Here is a 23176-nt window from a genome sequence, read left to right on the forward strand (position 1 = left end):
ATGCAGAAACGCGGTTTTGAGAAGCCTTTGCGATTGAATTAACCATGACTAATTTAATAGTGAAATCGATTAATCATTGCATCCCCACAGGGAGGGTAGGCTTTTGTACCTTTAAGGTGCATTTTGTACTTTTTTTTGAGGCACTATGAGATACACATCTGTCCTTTTTAGGTATTAATGTGTTCCTTTAAGGTACAAATGTGGACCTTTTATGTACAAAAGTGTGCTTTTTGAAAACATACAGCCCCAGCAGCAGGTTTTGTTGAGTTGAGAACACAATTTGGTTTAATAAAAATTAGAAATGTATTAAGTGTGAAGGTTTGATTACACAGGATGCTTCGGAATAGGTTGACCTATTTTTCTTTTGGTTTACCTTAAAATTGTGACAGAAATAGGCCTATTACCATTGTTCAGTAGAAAGTAATAACAATAATTAGGATAATAAAGCAATTATTAAATTAAAAAATTAAAGATGACATCTTTTAAAAAATATAGTTTTATCAGTAATAAAACTGTATTAAAGTAAATGTTCTTTTGTAATTAAATGTAATTAAATGTTAAATTTTGTCAATTAATTAGACATTTTTTATTACTAATATTACATATATATATTTTTAGCATATATTATATTTAATTAGTACCAAAAGAGTTCAGATAAATAATCAAGTATTTGTAATCTAATCTAGCAAAAAATAATATGAAAAACATTTTGTAAAGCAGAATTTGCAGGGTGAAAAAGCAGACTGGGCTCAATCTAGGGTCCCACATGTATGCTTATTTAAATGCAGGTTAGCCTGGCATTTCTCTGAGCTTTTCTTTCCCCCTCCTCGGCTTAAAAAAAGAAAAAAGAGCAAAGCACACAACCCTTCTATGCTGTAATTTGTGCTCTCTATAATTTTGACATTTTGGTTTTGGGTTAAGAGTAGTCTACAGTTGCCACCATCAGCAGTGAGGTTCTCTGCTCACAAGAGGAGAGAGAGAGAGAGAGAGAGAGAGAGGGAGAGAGGATGCGCTCACGGTTTTACGCTCTGACGGTTATATAAAGGTTTGGCCATTTAATTACAATCATAAACACAGTTTAAGAGGCTCTGACTGTATTATTAAAATTATGTTTATGAGGTTATGTGGGAATTCATTTTTAAACCATCCTTTCTAGGGTGATTCGCACACTCATAGTGCAGGAACGGCAGTTACAATAATCCCATGATGGAACGGCATTTTCCTTCATTGTTCAGTCCACCAAGGGTACTCCATCTGTCCCTCTGGGGCTTCTGCTCTCCAGGCATGTTCCCCAGTGGTAAAGCAGATCCCCAGCACAGCTTTTACATGAAGACATCATCACACAAGCTGAGGATGTGCAACTACTCCATTTAGAGATAGCCTTCTACTATTTGGAATAATCAGATATTTTATTCAGATGTATGAATGTCACTGTGATACACATAACAAAATAAGTGACATCTGCACTTCACTTTTTATGTTTGCAGTAAACCTTTTTTTGTTTGAATAATTTCTAACTGTGGATGCATATAACTTAGATACTCAATAAAAAAATTAAGAGACCACTTGGAAACTCTCAGCCCACATTACATGTTTAATTAAAATAAGATTTTTGGTGAGATCTGATGATATTTCGTATAAATGAAGAAAATGACAATTGGTCAAAATCGCAAAATATATATTTTTAGAGAAAACTTTGCCAATGTTTTACTTTTAATTTCAGAAGAGGATAAAAAAATTAGAATTTAGGGGGATAAATCAGATTTTCAATTATAACTAATGAAAACATTCATTATTCTGTTATTTTTTGCTAAATAAATAAATAATAATTAGAAATCAATTATAAATGTAAAAATGTGATAACAAATGTTATTAAACCTTTAACTAAGCACTTTACTATTAAACCCAAATAAACTAAAAACTTTTGAGTGGTCTCTTCATTTTTTCTTTAGCCGTATGTACATTGTATAGTTCCTATTTGTGTATGACTTGCCATCAGAAGCACTAAAAGGTACAAAACCCCCCACCACAATGTGGATCATAGCAGGGACTCTTGAACTCTTGCACTTAGTATTTATTTTTCACCCCGGCTGCACAATCCTTCATTACAAGTCAAACCAACTTCTATACATGCGCAGATGTGGCTCACATGAGCAAATATACATTTGCACACATATAAAGTCCTGATTGGCCTCCTCGCCAAAACAATACCGCTTTCATATCCCAGTTCTTTAAAAGTACTCGGGGGTAATTGTGTTTTGTCTTCGTTCTTGTGTGGCAGATTGTAGAGCAGCGCCTAATGACACACCGAGAGGATTGTGAAATTAGCCTCATTGTTGCTCTTAAATACCGAAATCAACTTCTCGTATTCAGCAATAACAGAATCCGAGCACTCTTTACTCTCAGGCCTGAGCAGCCGGGTTTGATTTGACTGGCTTGAGAGGGAAACGTATGCCACTCTCTGCGGTTATCATTAGCTGGGCAGGCCGTGTTTAGCTGTGTGTATTTCTGATTGGAGGGGACACGTTTTTCCCTCGTTGTAATAATGATAAGGAGAGGGGAGTCAGGTGTGTGGAAATCTCTTCGCTCTTAATTGCACTTGCTGTCCGGCAGGCAAGCAGACTGGAGAAATGATGGTGTACATTAGAATGAGTTGATTCTCGGATTACTTGCATTATATGCACAGGGAATTGTGTCTGGATTTTTAATATTATACCAATATTTTCAGTCCAGGATGACTGACCCGTCCTTCTTAATTGTTGATGTTGTTACCCTGACTTGTTTTTGCCAAAACACATCTCTACAAATATGCAGTTTTCAGCTGAAGTAGCAGTAAAACACCAATAAAAATAATTCCTTGGTATCACTTTATTTTGGTCCCTTTTGCACAATTTGTTTCCTATGAGTTACATTGCAACTACATACCAAAAAATTCTCATTAGAGTATTAGTTGACTTTCTGCTTAATATCTACTGATACTGCTCCATCGACAGACATTCTGACTGTAAGAAACGTTGCAAGTACTCGTTAGCTTACACTAGCCCTAACCTTAACCTTACAGACTACTAGTCCTCTAATGAGAAATTAGTTGGTGTGTTGTTGCAGTGTAACTTAAAATCAAGAAAATGTGTTAAAGGGACCATCAAAATAATGTCATGCCAATTCATAACAGTTTTATGGGCCTATGGTTGATGAATTAAAACTTAATCTAATTGCAAACAGTCAATTGCACAATACTGTTATCACCTCAAAACACTTTACCATTGCGCATGACTTTTACATTTGCATCTAGACATATGCCGATATTTGCTATTTGATTATGTCGTGATAATGATGAACTTGCACAGTATTGATATCATGGACACTTCAAAATATTGTGAATTTTTTTTTATCATTGAAACTTTTAGAGTGCCTTTTTGGATCATTCAGATTGCTATATTTACAGTGGTGTTCATCACATTACAGCAATGCTTGAAGACTTGATAGGTGGTTTATTATTTTTTTTAAACAAAATCAATTTTACATGTTAATTTATTCCATGACATTAAACTTAATTTAAATAATTTTTACCTATAGTACTTTATTATCCTGTTGCAATTTCTATTTGTTTATAGCATTTTTTCTCTGAACATACAATATGTTTTTTGTTTTTATACCTGTTAAAGTAATCTTTTTGGCAGCTTAGGTCAATATCATGATAATACAGATAATTTGATAACGCTAGAGGCCTATTTGCATCAAATTTCTCTGTGTGTTATTTCATATGGTAAACATGCTCAGTAGCTCAACTGGTACATGCTTGCATTTGTGATGTGGTGCATTTAGCTTCAATTCAAAAGCTCAAAACATGTAATCTTTGATCTTAAAATTCATAATGCTGCACATTCTTTTGCAATATTGATTATGTTTGGGTTAAGGTGTAGTGTAGGTGGTTTGTTGTTTTTAGTGATCTTTTAGTGAAAACGATTCATTTATTTAACCAATCATGAATTGTAGCTGTTAAGCTGGCTTAATTTTTTATAATTATGCACATAGTTAAATTACTTTTAACTCTTAATTTTAAGCCAGCAGGTTTTCTTTGTGAAGTTGTCTAATTGGTATAAAACCATTGGGTTTACTCACTTAAAAAAGTAAAAGTCAATTAATCACTTTTTTTATTTTGGGCATTTGATTTGTGAACTTCTGTTACAAATTCATGAACCAGTGTAATAAAATGTTGACAGTCATGTATTTCTGATTCTGAGGAACATGCATTTTAGCGCTACTCACTATGAAACTACTTTGAAATGTGCAAAGATGTCACCACATGCACATATTTTTTTTCCTGAGCAAGACATTTTTACACCTTTTCTTCAAAAATGTCACAGATTTTCAGACAAATGTATTTTTCTTAACTCCAGGCATGCATAAATAATAGTTTCCGTGTCATTAGTGAAAGTTTGCAACTTGAAATGTGACCCAGTTGCTCATCCTCTTGCTGAAAAGGAAGAAAAGGCTTCATTCTCTTGCTTCTTATCAGGGCTCTCGATGGCAAAAGTTAATAAATGTGAAAGTCAGATTTTTGCTGGCCTGTCCAGGTTAATTACTGACATGCTTCTGCCCAGGAGCACTAGCTCCAGTTATCACAGTATCTCTTTTAAGTGCCTCTTTTTTTTCCCCCCTTCACTTTCCTCCATCTATTTGGAAAGCACAGTTAATGGGCGCATTACATCTCATTGTTTAGATATTAGTGTGTGCTCTTTTGGCTAGGCGGAGAGAAATGCATAATGTTTGGGTTTGGAGGACACACAGAGCGAGGAGTGTTTCGGAGGCTTTTGCAGGATTTTTATGGCACTTCCTCTGTCCAGCTTTGTCTGTGAACAAGTGTTGGTCAAACAGGCCTTTGTTTGTGGCCAGTCACTCGGCACACCACAAAGAGTCTGGAACTGGACAAAGAGCTGTGTGTGTGAGAGCGGTGCTAGGCTGACCAAGCCAGACTGCTTGGAGGAATACTGATACAATCCAGAGATGCACATGACCTGAACACAGACGCACATTAGAAACTTCAGTTTTGTCATCTTAAGCAAACACTCTCCTTTTTAATTATTGGTTTTGATTTTAATCAAGTTAATACACTTGCTTAAATAATGTTCGCTTTTTGAAATACGATGAGCTGAAGTTCTCAGATAAACTGTTTTAATATTGTTTGTTGTTATGTGTGTGTGTTTGTGTGTATTTTTAAGAATGATTTTTGTGACAGCACGATATTAAAGTATCAAAGGCAAAAAGAAATACAAAGTAGGGCTGCACAATATTGGGAAAAATGGACATTACAAAACAGAATTATTAGCCCCCCATGAATTATTATTATAAATGTTTTTTTAAAAATTTAAATCTGCTTTTATTCTAGCCGAAATAAAACAAATAAGACTTTCTCCAGAAAAAAAATATATTATCATACATACTGTTAAAATTTCCTTGCTCTGTTAAACATCATTTGGGATATATTTAAAATAGAACAAAAAATCAAAGGGTGCTAATTCAATAATAATTCAACTGTAGGTTGCGATCTGAAATATGCTTAATTAACACTAAATAGATTGAATAACACTTGTGAATAACTTATTATTTTAGAATGATTAGGGTGATTTTATAGAGGAGGGTATCTGCATAAATGATTAACATTAGCTTTAATGCACTTTTTTATTTGATGTTCGACGTAATCTCAATGCAAACATCAAAAAGGGAGGGGCATACAGTAGCTCTGCCCCTTTAAAAACAATCAATATTTAATTTTTATCAAAGCTCTAAATTATTCAAATTAACTTTGAAGAGAGGAAAAATTGCTTTATAGTACATTTTTCTGGTAAGTCTTAATAGCAGTTGGACACAATTATTTAAAAATATAATGTAAAATGACACTTGGTAGTCTTCATTGGAAAAATGTATGTTTGTTAAAACTACAAATGCAATTTGTATCTAGTGCCTAAGTGCTTTAAACTCACTTGATGTGTTTAACAGAAAAAAGAGCAATTATTAATCTTTAAATGGTTAACTTTTTCTATTAATCTACAAGCTCCTGGTCAGCAATATAGGCCATACTTGACACTAGCTATACTAGCTCCAAAAATGTAAAATAAAATGATGTGCAAAACTGGAATATTGCATAAAAGACGTGCAAATTAAGCAGCGTTTACATCCAACGAATTAAAGAGAACAAAATCGTCACTTCCTGATGAACTGCTGCCAAATATCAACAGTAATAACTGAATTTTCTGAGGTAGGAGAAGCTGCGTCAATCTTTTCTTTATTTAATAAATGACTTTAGCCTCAGAAGATGATGCTGACATGCAATGAACACCTGGTGGCATTTGAAGCCATGAGACGCAGAGCGCAGGCACTTTTGACAGTTCTGGAGGTAATTAATAATATAATAACTCTAATGCGGAAATGGTTACGGCTTTTAAGAATGACCAAAACTACATTTCAGATGTTTTACAGTGTGCTCAGCTGGCTGGTTTGTCCATTCGCACACATTTTTATCATCACACGATCTCTTATAACAAAATCACATGACCTTTTCAATGCGTATACGGGAATTTGTTCAGTAAAAGTTTTTCCATCGTAGTTTAAGCATAAGCAACTTTTCTTATCGAATAAAAAGTTTATCCTACTAATTTTTGCGCATACATTTTCAAAATTGATGCACATCTTGGCATTTTTCTATCAATCAATTTTTTTTTATTTTATTTTTTTTATGCACATATCTAAAACATGCATAAAAATAGGTGAATGGAAACGTAGCTACAGAGATCCTGCGATGTGACTGTTGCGAAGGCGCATATTTCGATATTGATGCTGAACTGATATATTTTGCAGCCCTAATACAGAGCAGCTATTTTAAATTACAGTATTATTTCACTATTTTACCCTATTTTTGAAAAGATAATTGGTAAGAGCCGTCTTTCAAAAGCAAATCTGAACCTACATTTTGGTGTAGATTTTTATACATCTGAAAACAATATCTTGATTTGAAAAGTTTGACACTGATTGATTTTTATAATCAATTTTATTTGTCAGCCTTAACAGGATTCACGTGCGTGGTGCTTGATTCCCATTATGAAAATGTAATACAGAAATTGTAATGTCATAATTGTGAGATTTGAGCAGGTGCAGAGGTGAAGGGACACCTCAAACGCAAATATATGCAGAGGCTCTTGAAAGCATAAGCCGCTGATAAAATTCAAAAATGATATTACATGGCATTGTCCTTTCTCCCCCTGCATTCAGTAATCCTGTTACTGCATTGTTGCATTACTTCAATTACCATTATCTCTGAGAGCTGTTGAATCTTAACACAATCGTCAAGGACAAAACAAAAGGAGCTGCAGTCTGGGCTAGTGACAGCAGTGAAGCTGTCGAGATGGAAGGCTGAGAGTACAGCTCGCGAAATGCCAGCAACTGTCCAAATGACCTGCGCTTTCGCATGTAGGAGGTTTTGAATCGCTGTACGCAAGAGTGTCCGTATCTGGTGCTTTTGTTTGCTGTGGACGCTGTGTATGTGTGTGAGAGAGAGAGAGTGAGGGGGGTGGTTTTTTAGTGGTGGGAGGAAGAACAATGGATGAATCTGCATGTTGGGGATATTGGGCTGCCCGAGCTGTTTTAATCTGGCATTCATCTTAGTCTGCCAGCGCCATCGATCCAGACGGCACACATAGAAATGCACCCCGGTCTCTTAACAAAGCCAACAGTAGACATTACTCCAAACACACACACACACACACTTTCCATCTATACGTGTCAGTCATCCACGTGTGTCAGTCAAGATAAATCCATCCCTTTCAATGCGCTTAGCTGTATTTAAGTGTATTTTAATGAAATTGCGATGACAATTTCTCATTTGTAAATGCACTTGTGTAACTAACACAATGCCTTTCGAGTGTCAGCAAACAGGTTACGTGTGTGCGAGTGCAATAAAATCCAGCTGACCTGTCCGCAAGCCGGATTTTGACCCAGATGAGCTGTCTGAAATTTGCACAAGTCACACTTTTTGGTTATTTTTGCACTGTAAAGTTATCTGTTTGGTGTGCTACACTTTTCCTGCGCGAGATGCAAGACTCAGCAAGGGGGGAATGGGGAACTCGCAACATATTTCCTTCCTCCGTGTCTCCGGTTTCACCATGGGCACCAGTCACTCTCTGCCAAGCCATCACCGCTCTGTAATACAGCCTTACTTTTTTGTCAAGATCATTTAGTGTGGCTTTATCTAACTGCAGTTTAATGCGTGCGCGCGTGTGTGTGTGTGTGTGTATGTGTGCCGATTTAGCTGGATTAGTCGGTCCTGTGAGGATGTGGTTGGCAGTTTGGGGAAGGAGGGGGGGGGGTGTTCTTGTTTTCCCGTGGCTCTGTGCTGTAACATTGCTCTGACATTTCCCTGTGTAAAAACTGCCAGCAATGCACTGAGTGCTCGCATCCGTCTGTAAGTAGCCGTGCCGCTGCCAGCTCCCGCAGACCAGTCCAACAACTGTCACCGGCATTCTCTGCCTCAAACGTAGCGGCTTGCCAGCTTGTCCGGACTGACCCGCTTTTGCTGCAAATTGGAGAGCTTTCTAATTAACTGAGGAATCGGTGAAAATTAGAACAAGTCTGACTTTTTTTCTGAGTGTCAAGGTACAGATTAGCATCACATTGCGGTGAGAGTAGTCGTCTACATTAAACAGCTGTGAACCCACGAGTCCCTTTTACCTCTCATCCAACGTCTCCAATGCTGAGCTCTCTGGTTCTTCTCTCAAAAAGACAGTCAATGACACAAAGAATACTCTTTCAAGTCTCTTGAGAAAATTAAAATTAGACCGAAAGGAGGGGGAGGCTAATTTCTTTGGCAGGCTGCTGCTTTTAATTCCACCCAGTAAAATCTTCAGAGTCTAATAGCAGATTATTGGAGCACCTGTCGGTGGCTCGCCGACTCCCGTCATCCGAACAGATTGTGACAGTTTTGTCAGAAGAAGAACCTGGCTGTGAGCGTGCCAAGCACGATGTCCGCATGGCACTCGCCGGTTGCCTGCGCAAGGCACGCCAGTCAATAATACCGCCGCCTGCGCGAAGCTATCAATTATTGCCGCAATTATTTGTCTAGTTGGATATTCAAAATGTCATGTGAAAAAGATGATTACATATTCCGCCGAGTGTTGCCATGTGTAATGAAATGAAGCGGGCCCTTGTTAAACATGGAGATGCGCTAACCTGTCCTTCAGAAGATCCCTGTGGCTGGTGAGGAGCCAATGGACCCTCAAAATCTATTTAAAGAATCGAAGGCCTCCGTTTTGAAAGCGAAATTAGGTGTTGTGTTCGAGGCAAATTAAAACTCTCTCGCAACCTCCACAACAACAGATAGCCATTAGAGTTGTAGCTGTGTGACAGGAGTGAAAAAATACCCTTTGCATGATAATACAAAAATGTATACTAGGTTAAACCCTCTGCAGGTGGCAGCAATTAAATGTAATTTCTGCAGATTGTAATGATCCATAATTTAGCTGGCCTTTGCATCAACCCCCCTGATATAAAGTAGTGTGCAGTCTTGATTTGGTGCAGCGCTTTCAGCTGTTGGTCATGAGTGAGATTGTCAGGAGGTGTTGTGGGTGGCAGGGCCAGAGAGCAGCAGTGTGCTGTTATTTTTCTCTCTGTTCACACCAAGCCTTACCTCCTTTACTGCCCATCTCTCTCAGCTGAAAGCTGGCGTGTGACAGCGCCACCGTTGCTTTCTTGCTTTAGGACCTTGATATATTTTTAAACGTTTGTCAGATTGCAGATACAGTCTGTCTTATTTATTTAAATGTGTGATTTGTGCTACATTTAATGATTGATTTCTCCAAACACTATGCATTTGTTTGTGTGATATTTGATATATGTTTTTACTTAAGTGGAACAGAGCCATACAAGGATTCAAATGAACAAAGTTTGTGAACTACTAGTATACAGTGCGCATATATTTTGGTGAGTTTTAACAAAACAGGTTTATTAAACGGATATATTTATCAAAAAAATATTTTAGTCACCAAACATCTTTAAAAACAGAAAGATAATACAATTAAATTCATGTAAAATATTGGGGGAAAAATACAAACTCCAAAATTTCAACTAAATTTTTATATAGTTTTTGTTTTTCTTAAATTTTGATCTTTTTAAAAATATTTTTCTCTAACATCAATTTGGGTGTACTAATTTTGGACCGTTATCATAAGTGATTTTGTTAGATTAGCTCCAGATCTGGCTTCAGTACTGACTATTCTAATGTATGTGCACAAATATAATATTGTAAAGCTTCCTATTAATAAATATTAACTTAAATGAGAGATTCTGAAGGGGTGTACTCGTATATGCTGAGCACTGTACATACATTGCCATGTTTTATATTATTTTGAGCACTGCTTGTATAATGGTTGCTCTTAAACATGAGCATGTGTTTATCTCACACCCTGATGAGCATGGTGTGTTTTTTGTTGTTTACCATGTTAATGAAATACCAAGCAAGACATTAAATGATGACCGGACAAAAGAGTGCAGTGATGTCCGGAGGTGGCTGTCTGCCCGCCACGGTGCCTTCCAGAACCACCCCCCATTTGTGTGCATTAACAGGATTATCTGAGAAAACCCACAGTGGCTCTGGCCTGCCTTTCCTCCTCTGAGCAGCAGAAAGGCCTTGCCTCGTTACATGCTTTGCTGGCTATTGAAGACTTCAGAGAAAGCCCCTCTGAGGAAAACAAACGAGATGAAAGAGTGCACGCTGCCTGTTCGGCTCCGTTCAGCACCTCTTTCAGCCTTTCTTCCCGCCATCTCTCCATTTTTTTTGCGTTTTCCCCTCTCCCCCTCTTTCTCTTGGGATGGTTGTAAACAGTACATGATAGCAGTTTAGAGACCTCTGGCTTATGGGGGGAGTTAAATCCATCTCCCCTGTCCATTTTCGCTGTTTGTTGTTGTGGTTCTCCTGTGTGGATGATGGCTCTTTTCCTGACCGCTTGACCTTGCATTTTTTGGAAGCGTAGGTAGATATCTGTACCTTTTGCATGCAACATCGCTTTTAGCGTTGGTAATTTTCAAAGTTCAAACTGTCACTCATTACCTCATGAAAATATCCATTTCATTGCCATTTGTCAGTTAATCGTGTGTTTTTTAACTATAGACGCCCTGAACCTGCTGCTTGTTTACCTGTTGATGGTGCAAATGCCATTTGCAGCACTTTATAACATTTTGTTTTTATTTAGGAATGTATTCAGTGTAATTATCAAAAATGGCTCTGTAGCTTTTGACAGCCTTCCATCTGGACTAGATAAAACATTTATACTTGAGCATATTCATGAGAGCGGTATTCCTTTTATCCATCCACTATGTTTTGGCGTAATTAAGACAATTTTATACATGTATAGTAGTAATAAATGCAATTTAAAATGTAAAAAAAGAAAGGTAATGTATGTGTCTGTGTGTATTTGTCCACACCAACCTGATTTCACCAAGTAGGACATGTTCCTAGATTAACATTTTGCTGATCCTGGACCAACATTCCAATAAGCCAATCAAAATTAAGAGATATGCTTACATTTATGTTAAGTTTAGGATTTTGATTTTGGGAGTAATTTACATGTTATGGTTTAGGGGTAGGGAATAGTTATGGATTACATTTTCGAACAAAAAATATGTTCCAGGATCAACATAGATACAGAATCACGTCATACTTGGCAAAATCATGATGTGCATGTGTCCACTAGTTGTCTTTTCTCTACATTTAGAACACACTGTATCAGTTCCTCCAGCGTGCAGTGGCATACAGATATTTAATAAATAGATAACTTAGCATTAGGTGTCAGCGTATTTAATGTTGAAAGGCTAGCCTCCTTTATATTTAATCTGCTAAATAAGGCAGTGGAGGAGTCAGATACATTAAATGAGATTACAAATGCAATGGGAGGAAAATCACAGGTCATTGTCAAAGCGCCACTGAAAGTGAATTGTTTTAAATGTTCTTTTGCTATGACAGTTGTCCACATACATTTCCATTTCAGTTGTATGGGAGAATGTGCGTCTCTTTTTTTTTGTTACTGTAACTTTTTCTTTATTTCCATTTTTACTTCATTTTCAGGAGCTTGCATTTGAAGAAAAGACAAATTATGAAATGAAATTCTAATTTTAAACAAAGTTTATAATTTTTCATTGTTATTGCAAGCATACTAGTACCTTAAGATACCTGAAGTTTGCCATATGTAACCCTTAACACATCCTAACAATATGTGCTTCCTCTGCTGCCCCTTTACAGGATCTATTATTGTAGTCCTTCCAAATTTTGTTTTTGTGGTATGCTTCCTGCCTCATCTGTTTTGGTACATGGATGAAAGTGTTCAGCTTGAGCAAGCAGTATTGTTTGCTTTTACAGTCCTGCTGACAACTGTTACAAGACCCAAAGCAGGAGTGTATCACCTCATGCAAAGACCTGAGCTAAACCCCAACACAGCCTTTCTCTGCTGGAATACTAGTGCATTGTCTGGTCTTATGTTGTAAAAAGCTTTGCTCCGCTGGGTTCTGGCCTACAGTCCTGTTTGGGAGCATGTTTATAATAAGAACAGTGTTTACTGCTGTGTGATACTTACTTTAGCCTGCTGAGGGGCTAAAGCCGATGAGAGACTGTTGGAATAGGGGGCAGCACAGGTCTGGGATCTAAGCGGGTGATAAGGGAAGTTCATAAATGATTAAAGCTCAGATGTGTAGCATTGAGGGAACAGCTGAAAAATGAAAGGTGTGTAAACAATCACAGTGCAGATCTGTTATCTTAATGGTTTTCCTCTAAATGAGTTGTATTTCCTGTCTTTTGCACTGTTAGAGAGTTAACGTTTACTTTATTTATGTGTTTTGCAGGTAAAGATGAGCCCAGCAGCTACACTTGCACAACCTGTAAGCAGCCGTTCAGCAGTGCTTGGTTTCTCCTGCAACATGCCCAGAACACTCATGGCTTCCGAATCTACCTTGAGAGTGAACGTGGAAGTCCGCTCACACCCCGAGTGGGAGCTCCTTCGGGAATGGGCGCGGATTGCTCCTCTCAGCCTCCTTTGCATGGCATCCATCTCCCGGAGGGAAGCCCGTTCAACCTTCTACGAATACCGAACTCTGGACGAGATGGGCCCCCTCTCCGAGAAGGGCGGTTTCCTCCTACGCCGCCTCTTTTTAGCCCTCCACCTCGTCACCACTTGGACCCTCATCGCATGGAGCACCTGAGCCCGGAGGAGCTGGCTTTGGCCACCCACCACCCGAGTGCCTTCGACAGGGTGCTACGCCTCAACCCCATACCCATGGATCCCCCAGCTATGGACTTCTCTCGTAGGTTGAGAGAGCTTGCTGGTAACACCTCAGGGTCAACTCCTCCTCTTTCACCTAATCGGCCCAGCCCTATGCAACGGCTACTACAACCATTCCAGTCAGGAACCAAGCCGCCCTTTCTCTCCACCCCTCCCCTACCTTCCATGCAATCTCCCTCTGGCTCCCAGTCTACCCCGACCCCTCTCAACCAACAGTCCAACACGCCCATGAAGACCAAGTCTTGTGAATTCTGTGGGAAGACCTTCAAGTTCCAGAGTAATTTAATAGTGCATCGACGCAGTCACACGGGTGAGAAACCATACAAGTGCCATCTGTGCGACCATGCCTGTACACAGGCCAGCAAGTTGAAAAGGCACATGAAGACGCACATGAACAAGTCATCGCCCACAACGGTCAAATCCGATGATGGCTTGTCCACAGCTAGCTCCCCTGAACCAGGAACCAGCGACTTGGTGGGTAGTGCCAGTAATGCCCTCAAGTCTGTGGTAGCCAAATTCAAGAGTGAAAATGACCGCATGATTCCAGAAAATGGAGAGGAGGAGGAGGAAGAGGAAGAAGAGGAGGAGGAGGAAGAAGAAGAGGAAGAGGAAGAAGAGGAAGGAGAAGAGGAGGAACTGGAAAGGGAAAGGGAGAGAGAGAGGGAGAGGGAAAGGGAGAGGGACAGAGATGGAGGGAGAAACAACTACCACTTCAGTCTCAACCTTCAAGCTGCACGACACCACGAGAACAATGGTGGGCGTCTGGGTGAGGATGGGATCCCGCGCTCACTGCCTGAGGTTATGCAGGGCATGGGCCTGGCTGCCAGCATGCAGCACTACAGTGAGGCATTTCACCAACACAAGCGGGGAGCTCTAAACTCCGACAATGATGCACATAGGGACATGTGTGATGAGGATTCGGCTCTAGAATCAGACAGAGTGGACGAGGGTTGCGGTTCAGCTATCAACGGCCGCGGCTCTTCTCCAAGCGAATCTGCCTCTGTAGGCTTGTCCAAGAAGCTCCTGCTTGGTAGTCCCAGTTCACTTAGCCCTTTCTCCAAACGAATCAAGCTGGAGAAGGACTTTGACCTCTCCACCCCTACAATCCCCAACACTGAGAATGTTTATTCCCAGTGGTTGGCTGGTTATGCTGCTTCTAGGCAGCTCAAGGACCCCTTTCTGAATTTTGGGGATTCCAGACAATCGCCTTTCGCCTCATCTTCAGAGCACTCCTCAGAGAATGGAAGCCTGCGCTTCTCTACGCCACCAGGGGACCTAGACGGCGGGGTCTCGGGCCGCAGCGGGACTGGCAGTGGCGGCAGCACGCCACATCTCGGGGGTCCTGGTCGGCCCAGCTCAAAAGATGGGCGACGTACTGACACCTGCGAGTTCTGTGGCAAAGTATTCAAAAACTGCAGCAATCTGACAGTGCACCGGCGCAGCCACACGGGCGAAAGGCCTTATAAGTGTGAGCTCTGCAATTACGCCTGCGCCCAGAGCAGCAAGCTAACACGGCACATGAAAACGCACGGGCAAGTGGGCAAGGACGTTTACAAATGTGAAATCTGTCAGATGCCTTTTAGTGTGTACAGCACCCTTGAGAAACACATGAAAAAATGGCACAGTGACCGCCCATTGAGCACCGAAATTAAAACTGAGTAGCGGTGGAGTGTGGTGGCTCACTTGCCTATTAACAGCGAATAACACCTTGGCCCACTCCCACCCTCATCCTTGTAGATTTCCCTGTTTCGCTAGTCCAGTGGCGGCTAAGACAACGTGCTTGGCACCACCAGCACACCTTTTTCATTTACCGTTGAATGCATGATCTGTATCGGGGCAATACTATTGCATTGACGCAAACTTGGAGCCTTTCTCTTGTGCAATAATTTACATGTCGTGTACATTTTCTTTTTTTTCTTTCACATTTTGGAAGATTTGACAGCATGCATGATATATTTTGGCTAATTTTAAAAATAAATTGTCCCTGGTTGGTTAGTTGTTTAGTAAATGTGTTGCTGTTTTATCGTTCATTATTTTACAAATGTTTTTCCTTTGCTTTTCTTTTTTTTTTGAGATCTAAGAAAAGAAAAGAAAAACCATGCTGCATACATTCTGTAAAACATATCATGTACAGTTTTGTGTTGTAACATGGAGGACTGCAGGCTATCGCTTAACCCTCTTTGGACGGGCTGGATATCGCACTTAAACTAATCTTTCAAAAAGATGTTCTGTCCACATAGGGTTAAAATAATAATTGGCCCCTATTACAGAATAAAAGTAATGACAGCCTTTGAATTTCTGAATGAAAACAGCATTGAGATTTGAATTTGTACTATCATTTGGTAAAACAAACAAAATAAAAAGAGTGCCTTGGATATCGTAAAATTGCATTGGTTAATCTCATTTGCTGTAATTCTGGAGTCTCAGCTAGACATTACACAAGGATCGATTTGGATCCTCAAAAGGTTCTTGCATCAAGTACCTGACTGCTACAGTCAACTGTGACTTTGGAGAGAAGTAGTAATAATCAAAAAGCAAAGGAAATTTGTAGTTAATCATCATTAGGTACCAATGCAAAACGTATCCTTTCATTGGGCATAGCACATGCAGTATACGGTGTGAGATTCCGCCTTGTTTACTACTATCTAAAGGTACTGTAATTAGCGGTACTAGTTTTCCATCCACAATCATTTTGGATGAAATGATTTTCTGTGTTTGTTCATCTTCAGTAGCACATTTTGACATTTCTTTGATGACCATTGTTAGTGTGAACACCCGTTGCGAAGGAACACCTAAGGGCATTTGGAGCAAACTAATGTAATGTACACTTGAGAATTGGTTATTAAGAAAGCATTGAAATATTTGCAGCTGTCAGTGATGATTAACTATGAATTGCCTACAGGTCTAAGTCAAAATCTTATTTCTTTATTATTGCCTATGTCTGAGCTCCCTAAAAGATTAAATGAACCTGAAAGAGTGAGCGAGCGAGAGAGGGAAAACCATACACGTCACTTTTTTTCCTTTGTTTTATATGAGTTCCACACATAGTGTGGTACAAGCTGACATTCAAGGAGACTCTATTTTTGTTTTTTCATTGTTGCAAGACATCAGTGATGTTTTTGGTGTTTAGACGGCACCTGCCACTCTGCCCTTTGTTATTTTTTTAAGTAATGCTAATTGGAGGTCTAGTAGTAGAGTATAAATTACGTTTGCTTGCTTGTTGGACAAAGAAGTGCACTGTTAAAGTTTCCCTGTTTACAGGTATTTACGAGAGGGAAAACTTCCTAAAGAATCAAACATGGTGTCATTATTTAATGTAAAAAAGCCAACTCCTCCTCTCACCTCATAAAAGATAAAGCCCAAGTCTGATATAATATTATTGCGTCAAAGCACACAGTGCTTGACAAAGTACGGACAATTGAAACTTGCTGCTTTCACTGCAAGAACTTTTTTTTGTACAAATCTTTTTTTAAGTATGAAAATAAAAAAGACTTTTTTAAAAAGTAACATTTCATTATCTTAGGGGAAACTGTATTTAAGTTGGTTGTTTCTCTTTTGTCTTGGTGGTGTTCAAGACTTGATTACGATATATATAAAATGGGAAAAATCTGTGATTTTTTTTTTCTTCTCTCTTTTCTTTCCTTCCTGCTTTTTCTTTCTTCTTTTTTTCATCTTGGCTCTTCACAGCTCTTCAGGTCAAACTTGCATTGGGGAAAGGTTTAAAATTATATATAAAATATATAATAGAGAAACTTAAATATAGGAAAATGCACATCATGTCAGTTCCTATGCTAAAACACATTTATGGTCTACTTTCTTCTGTATTTCTAGAATGGTATTTGAATTAAATGTTCACCTAGTGTAGGTACTACAGTATTTATATTGAGGCTTGTATTTTTAACTGTTGCTTGTTCTCAAAAGGTATTATTGTACCTTTTTTGGTAGTGGAAAAAAAACAACAAGCTGCCACGGTATATTTTTTTAATTTGGCAGGATAATATAGTGCGAATTATTTGTATGTTTAAAAAAAGAAAACAGAAAAAATCCAATTAAAAAATTGAAGTATGTGGCATTGTACAAAGGAGGCCATTCAATGGTTTCCCCGAGGAGTCTTTTGAGAATGTCCACACTAGCTAAAACAGGTGGTTGTACATATCTTTTTTCTGTTCTTCTTTTTTAAAATCTCCTCTGCTGCCATTCTGTATGCAGTACAGCAAGCTAATGTTGGGTTGTTCTGTAGTGTGCTTCTGTCTTTTCACCTGTCTCACCTGAATACATTCCAGCATCTTGAAAAAAAAGCTAACTTCATATGCAGTAAAATACCAGTAAATAACAAACAAACAACAAAAAAAAGGTTCAAATAAATGAGTTCAAATAATCACTGTTTTGCAGGTGTTTTCTTTGTTTTGTTTTTTTCATTGCCAAATATTAAATGGTGCTTTATATCTAGATTGGGACGACTTTCATATGCAAAGCATATTTAAAAATGAAATGGAACTAAAGGAGCAGCCCACTTAAGTTCATACTCTTTTGTAAATGGCAATGCGGAATATTTTGTTATCAGCCTTTTCTATTCCTGTTATGAGAGCTGTTTGTTGTAACTTGAACTTGAACTTTATCTTTTTCAATGGGAGTCACTATTTATTATTGCTTAAATACTCTGTTCAAAACGGAGACATAGAATGGATCATTTTTGTTTGTTTTCATTTTGTTTTACTTTTTTTAAAAAAAAGAAAATGACCAAAGGTCATTGACAGACTTGCTTTTTTGTTGTTTTTGTTTCTGGTCTATGTTAAGTTTTATTGGAGAAACCACTGTCTGTGTTCTCTGGCAGTTGTCTACATTATCCTGTTCACCAACCAATTTTGTCCCTTTATTGAAAACAATTAATAAAAAAATTAAAGCATATATCCGTGTCTGTTGACCAAGGTTTCTTTCCACATTTTGAGGACATTTCTCTCTTACACACACACACACACACACACACACACACACACACACACACACACACACACACACAAACCTCTTTTACTAGGAATATCCAGATCCAATCACGTGATCAGTCCCGATCACGTGGTTTCTGACTCGATCGGAATCGGATGTTACGACTTAATCGGGACTAGAATATATATGTATATATGAGTTTTTAAAACATCTACAGTTTAGTTCCCCTTCGGGGGGAACTTCAGCACTATAAGTGGATTTGATTGTAAAATCCACGCATTGGGAGGTTCGGTTCAGAAGCTACTCGTCTGAAAGAGTATTGAACGGGCCAATTAAGAATGAATTGGCAGCGCAAGCCTGCGCAGGTGAGCGGCATAAGCAATCAACTGAGTATATAAGCTCACCTGGCGCCAGCAGACGCTATCCTTTTCGCTTCAGAGACTTTCTGATCGAGTCGATGAGGGTTCCTCCTGCTGTGACCAGCGATTCTGAGCGAACGAGAGCATTCTCCCGGTCCAGAGTGTGTACACGCAGTGGCAGACGGTCGAGCTGGGTTTCTCCCTTGCCTGGCGTTCTTTGGGTCCGGTCCTCCAGAGCGGTGCGTATAAAGTTGCAAACTTCACAGAAAGAGCAACACAGTCAGCACTTATCAGGACGGCGCTCCGACTGTGCGTTTCTGGATGCGGTGGTTTCCTGTCCTCGGATGATGGGCGCGGGCACTGTGTTACATGTCTGGGGGTCCAGCATGTTAATGCGCTGCTCGCGGGCAGTTCATGTCGTCATTGCGATGCCATGACTGTTGCGCAAGATCGCGGTTAGCCTTTGCAAAAGGGCGAACCACCCCAGTTGTCCCCCTGCTCTGCAGCGGGCACTCGGGCAGATCTGAGGGTTTCAGCGAGAGATAATCCGTCGCCCACGGGCCCGCGGACCTCCCGCTCCTCTAAGCGCTCCATCCAAGCTTCGGGCGGGGGAAGCGATCCGTCTAACAGATGGTAGCCCTTACGCCCGATGACACCGGAGACCAGATGTCCACGGCGGCATCGGAGGGTGGGCTTTCATTGTCCGATGATCCAGACCCGCTCGCCCCCTTCGGGCTGGTGAGCGCTGTCACTACGGATCCTGAAACGGACATGTTAGCCGTGCTTTCCCGGGCTGCTTCGGCCGTGGGTTGGAGATGGTTTATCCCCCAGCCCCGCGGCCGGACCGACTAGAGGGGCGTTCCCTTCTTCCCGGAGGTGCACAGTAGGCTCACGCGGTCTTGTAAAGCACTTTTTTCTGCTCGTGCTGCGTGTTCCTCCACCCTAACCACTCTTGACGGTGAAACAGCCAGGGGGTATGTGGCGATTCCTCAGGTTGAGTGCGCGATGGCGGTAAATCCGCGCGGCGCCTCTTCTTGGCGGGTTCGCCTCGTCTCCCATCCAAAGCCTGTAAGTTATCTACCTCCCTCGGAGCTAGAGCTTACATAGCTGCGGGCCAGGCTGCTTCCGCCTTGCATGCGATAGCCACCTACCAGCGCTACCAAGCGCAGGCGCTGGCCGAGCTGCACGAGGGTGGGTCCAACCCAGGCTTACGAGCTTCGCACCGCCGCCGACTTAGCTCTTCGGACTACTGAGTCCGCTGCGTGTGCGTTGGGGAGGACGATGTCCACATTAGTGATCCAGGAGCGCCACCCCTGGCTGATATGCGCAAAGTCGACAAAGTCCGCTTTCTTGACTTCCCCATATCCCCAGCCAGGTTCGGCGACACTGTCTGTGAATTCACCCAGGAATTCAAGGCGGTGAGAGAGCAGTTGGTGGGTGATGTCTTATCGGCGGTCCGTAGCCCGCTCCGCCCGCCGTGCCATTCATACCTGCTCCTCGCCGAAGGCGCCCGCCTACGAGAGCTGCTCCGCCCCCGCACACGCCTCAGGCGAAGCGAGCGCGTCGGGCACCTCGGAAGCAGGCAGCCCCCCTGCCCAGAACGCCGCTAAGTCCGGCAACGGACCGCGAAGCGCCCCTGGGACAGGCCATCTGGAGAAGAGGGAACTTGCTCTTTCCCCGCTGGAGGGCGGGGCCCCATTTCCAACGGCACTTTTTACTGCCATGAAAACATTATGAAAGGGCACTTTTCACTTCCCCAGATGTGACAGCCCGAAATCTGCCAGTCTGGGACGCTATGCTTTCTAGCTTGCAGATTCGGTGCGTTTCGCCAGTGGCTCACGAGCGCTGGGAGGACGGTCTCCTTTCTCCCACCCCTCGAGCCTCCCCTCCGGAGCTCGGGTTTGGAGTGAGAGCAAATATCTCACCTCCAGCTTTTCCGTGGGACCCGCGAGCTTCCCGGATCAGCACACCCACTCCGCGCTGCCCCACTGCTGGTACGTCAGCGATTGTAGCGATGAGTCCATTAGCGAGAGCTCTGCCTGCCTGGTTAGCGCGGGCCAGCTCTTCGCGGTGGCTCATACGCACAATCAGACTCGGCTATGCGATTCAGTTCGCGAAACGGCCCCCCAAGTCACGGGTGTGTATTCACCAGGGTCAGCCCCCTGTCCGCCCCTGTCTTGCGAGAGGAGATTGCTGTCCTCCTGGCGAAGGATGCAATCGAGCCGCTCCCTCCAGCCGAGATGGAGAGCGGGTTTTACAGCCCACGCTTCATCGTGCCCAAAAAGAGCGGTGGGTCACGGCCAATCCTAGATCTGCGCGTTTTGAACCGCTGCCTGCACAAGCTGCCGTTCAGAATGCTCACGCAGAAGCGCATCCTCCGGTGCGTTCGTCCTCTGGGTTGGTCTGCAGCATTAGACCTGATGGACGCGTATTTCCATGTCTCCACTCTTCCTCGCCACCGACAGTTTCTGCGGTTTGCGTTTGAAGGTCGAGCTTGGCAATACAAAGCCCTCCCCTTCGGGCTCTCTCTGTCTCCGCGGGTCCTCACCAAGCCCGCGGAGGGTGCCTCAGCGCCCCTTCGGCTCGCGGGCATCTGCATACTCAATTTCTTTACGACTGGCTGAATTTGCCCTCTCTTTTGATTATGCACAGAGTTGATTATGCACAGAGACAAAGTGCTCTGGCACTTCCACCTGTGGGGGTTTCAGGTCAACCGAGAAAAGAGCAAACTCGCCACCGTGCAGAGGATCTCTTCTCTCGGGCTGGAGCTGGACTCGGTCACCATGGCAGCGCGCCTCTCCGGAGAGCGCGCTCAGCTGATGCTGTACTGTCTGAGAGAGCTCGACAGTAAAATAGTGGTCCCACTGAAACTATTTCAGAGGCTCCTGGGGCATATGGCATCCGCAGCCGCTTCATGCCGCTCGGATTATTCTATATGAGACCACTTCAGCACTGGCTTCACGATCGAGTCCCCAGACGCGCATGGCACGCGCGCGCACACCGAGTCTCTGTTACTGCGCTGTGTCGCCGCGCCCTCAGCCCTTGGAGCGACCCCTCGTTCCTACAGGCCTGGGTGTCTCTAGAACAGGCGTCCAGTCTTGTTGTCGTTTCAGCAGACGCTTCCAACACGGGCTGGGGGGCTGTGCGTTGCGGGCATGCGGCTGCGGACCTGTGGAAAGGTAACCAGTTGCATTGGCATATCGCCTGGAGCTGTTGGCAGTGTTCCTCGCTCTCCACCGTTTTTTCCGGTGTTGGAGCGGCAACACGTGCTGGTCAGGACGGACAGTACGGCGGCGGTGGCGTATATCAGCCGTATAGGGGGTATGCGCTCTCGCCGCATGTCTCAGCTCGCCCGCCGTCTGCTCCTCTGGAGTCATCCGCGGCTGAAATCGCTGCACGCCATTCATATTCAGGCAAGCTCAACCGTGCAGCCGATGCGCTCACACGGCAGCCTTGCGTCCTGGAGAATGGAGACTCCACCCCGAGTCTGTTCAGCTGATATGGGCGCGATTCGGGGAAGCCCAGATTGATCTGTTGCTTCCCCCGAGATCGCTCATTGCCAGTTGTTCTTTCCCTGACCGAGTGCTCTCGGCACGGATGCACTGGCTTACAGCTGGCCTCGGGGCACGCGCAATACGCATTTCCCCCAGTGAGCCTGCTCGCGCAGTTACTGTGCATGGTCAGGGAGGACGAGGAACAGGTTGCTGGTTGCGCCCCTCTGGCTCAACCGGACCTGGATGTCAGAGCTCTCCCTCGCGATAGCCCTCCCCTGGCAGTCCCTTCGAGAGAGCACCTACTCTCTCAGGGACAGGGCACCACCTGGCACCCTCGCCGATCTTTGGAGATTTTTAGACGCGAGGAAGACTTAGGTAACCTCCGATTGCGGTGGCTAATACCGTCACTCGGGCTAGAGCCCCCTCCCCGAGCGCGCCTATGCCCTGACGTGAAGTCTATTCACTGAATGGTGTGTCTCTCGCTGAGAAGACCCCCGTAATTTGCCAGATCAGCGTTGTGCTTTCTTTACGCCGAGAGAAGTTGGAGAGCAGGCTGTCGCCCTCCACACTCAAGGTTACGTGGCTGCCATCTCCGCTCTCATAACGCGGTGGCTGGCAGCACCGTGGGAACGCATAACCTCATCATCCGGTTCCTCAGGGGCGTTAAGCGAATTAATCCACCCCGCCCCCTCTCATGCCCTCTTAGGATCTTGCCTTTGTTACACAAGCCGCGTCAGATCCCTTCGATCCTCGACTCAGTATCTTTCTGTCCCTGAAGACAGCTCTGCTGGTCGCGTTGATATCGATTAGAGGGTCGGGGACCCGGAGGCATTTTTCGGTCAGTGACTCGTGCCTGTAATTGGGCTGGCTTCTCTCACGTCCTGAGACCCCGCCCGCGATATGTGCCCAAGGTTCCTACCACTCCGTTTTAATACGAGGTAGTGAGCCTGCAAGCGCTGCCCTCGGAGGAGGCAGACCCAGCCCTTATTTATTGTCCAGTTCGCGTTTTGCGTATTATCCGGACCGCACTCAGAGTTTAGATCATCTGAGCAGCTCTTCG

General features: G+C 42.7%; 2 protein-coding genes across 4 annotated transcripts in view; one reads left to right on the forward strand and one right to left on the reverse strand.

The window, feature by feature from the left end:
• Positions 1-18227, forward strand: part of bcl11aa (BCL11 transcription factor A a) — an 85960-nt gene extending 67733 nt beyond the window's left edge. For 2 of the 3 annotated variants that reach the window (XM_073919969.1, XM_073919970.1), the window contains exon 3: positions 12883-18227. In XM_073919969.1, the coding sequence (XP_073776070.1) occupies positions 12883-14981 (2099 nt within the window). In that variant the 3' untranslated portion in view covers positions 14982-18227. 3 annotated transcript variants of the gene reach the window in all.
• Positions 1-23176, reverse strand: part of pdlim1 (PDZ and LIM domain 1 (elfin)) — a 534563-nt gene that overhangs the window by 147198 nt on the left and 364189 nt on the right. The window lies entirely within an intron of this gene.

This window comes from Danio rerio, chromosome 13, assembly GCF_049306965.1.
Source record: "Danio rerio strain Tuebingen ecotype United States chromosome 13, GRCz12tu, whole genome shotgun sequence".
NCBI lineage: Eukaryota > Metazoa > Chordata > Actinopteri > Cypriniformes > Danionidae > Danio > Danio rerio.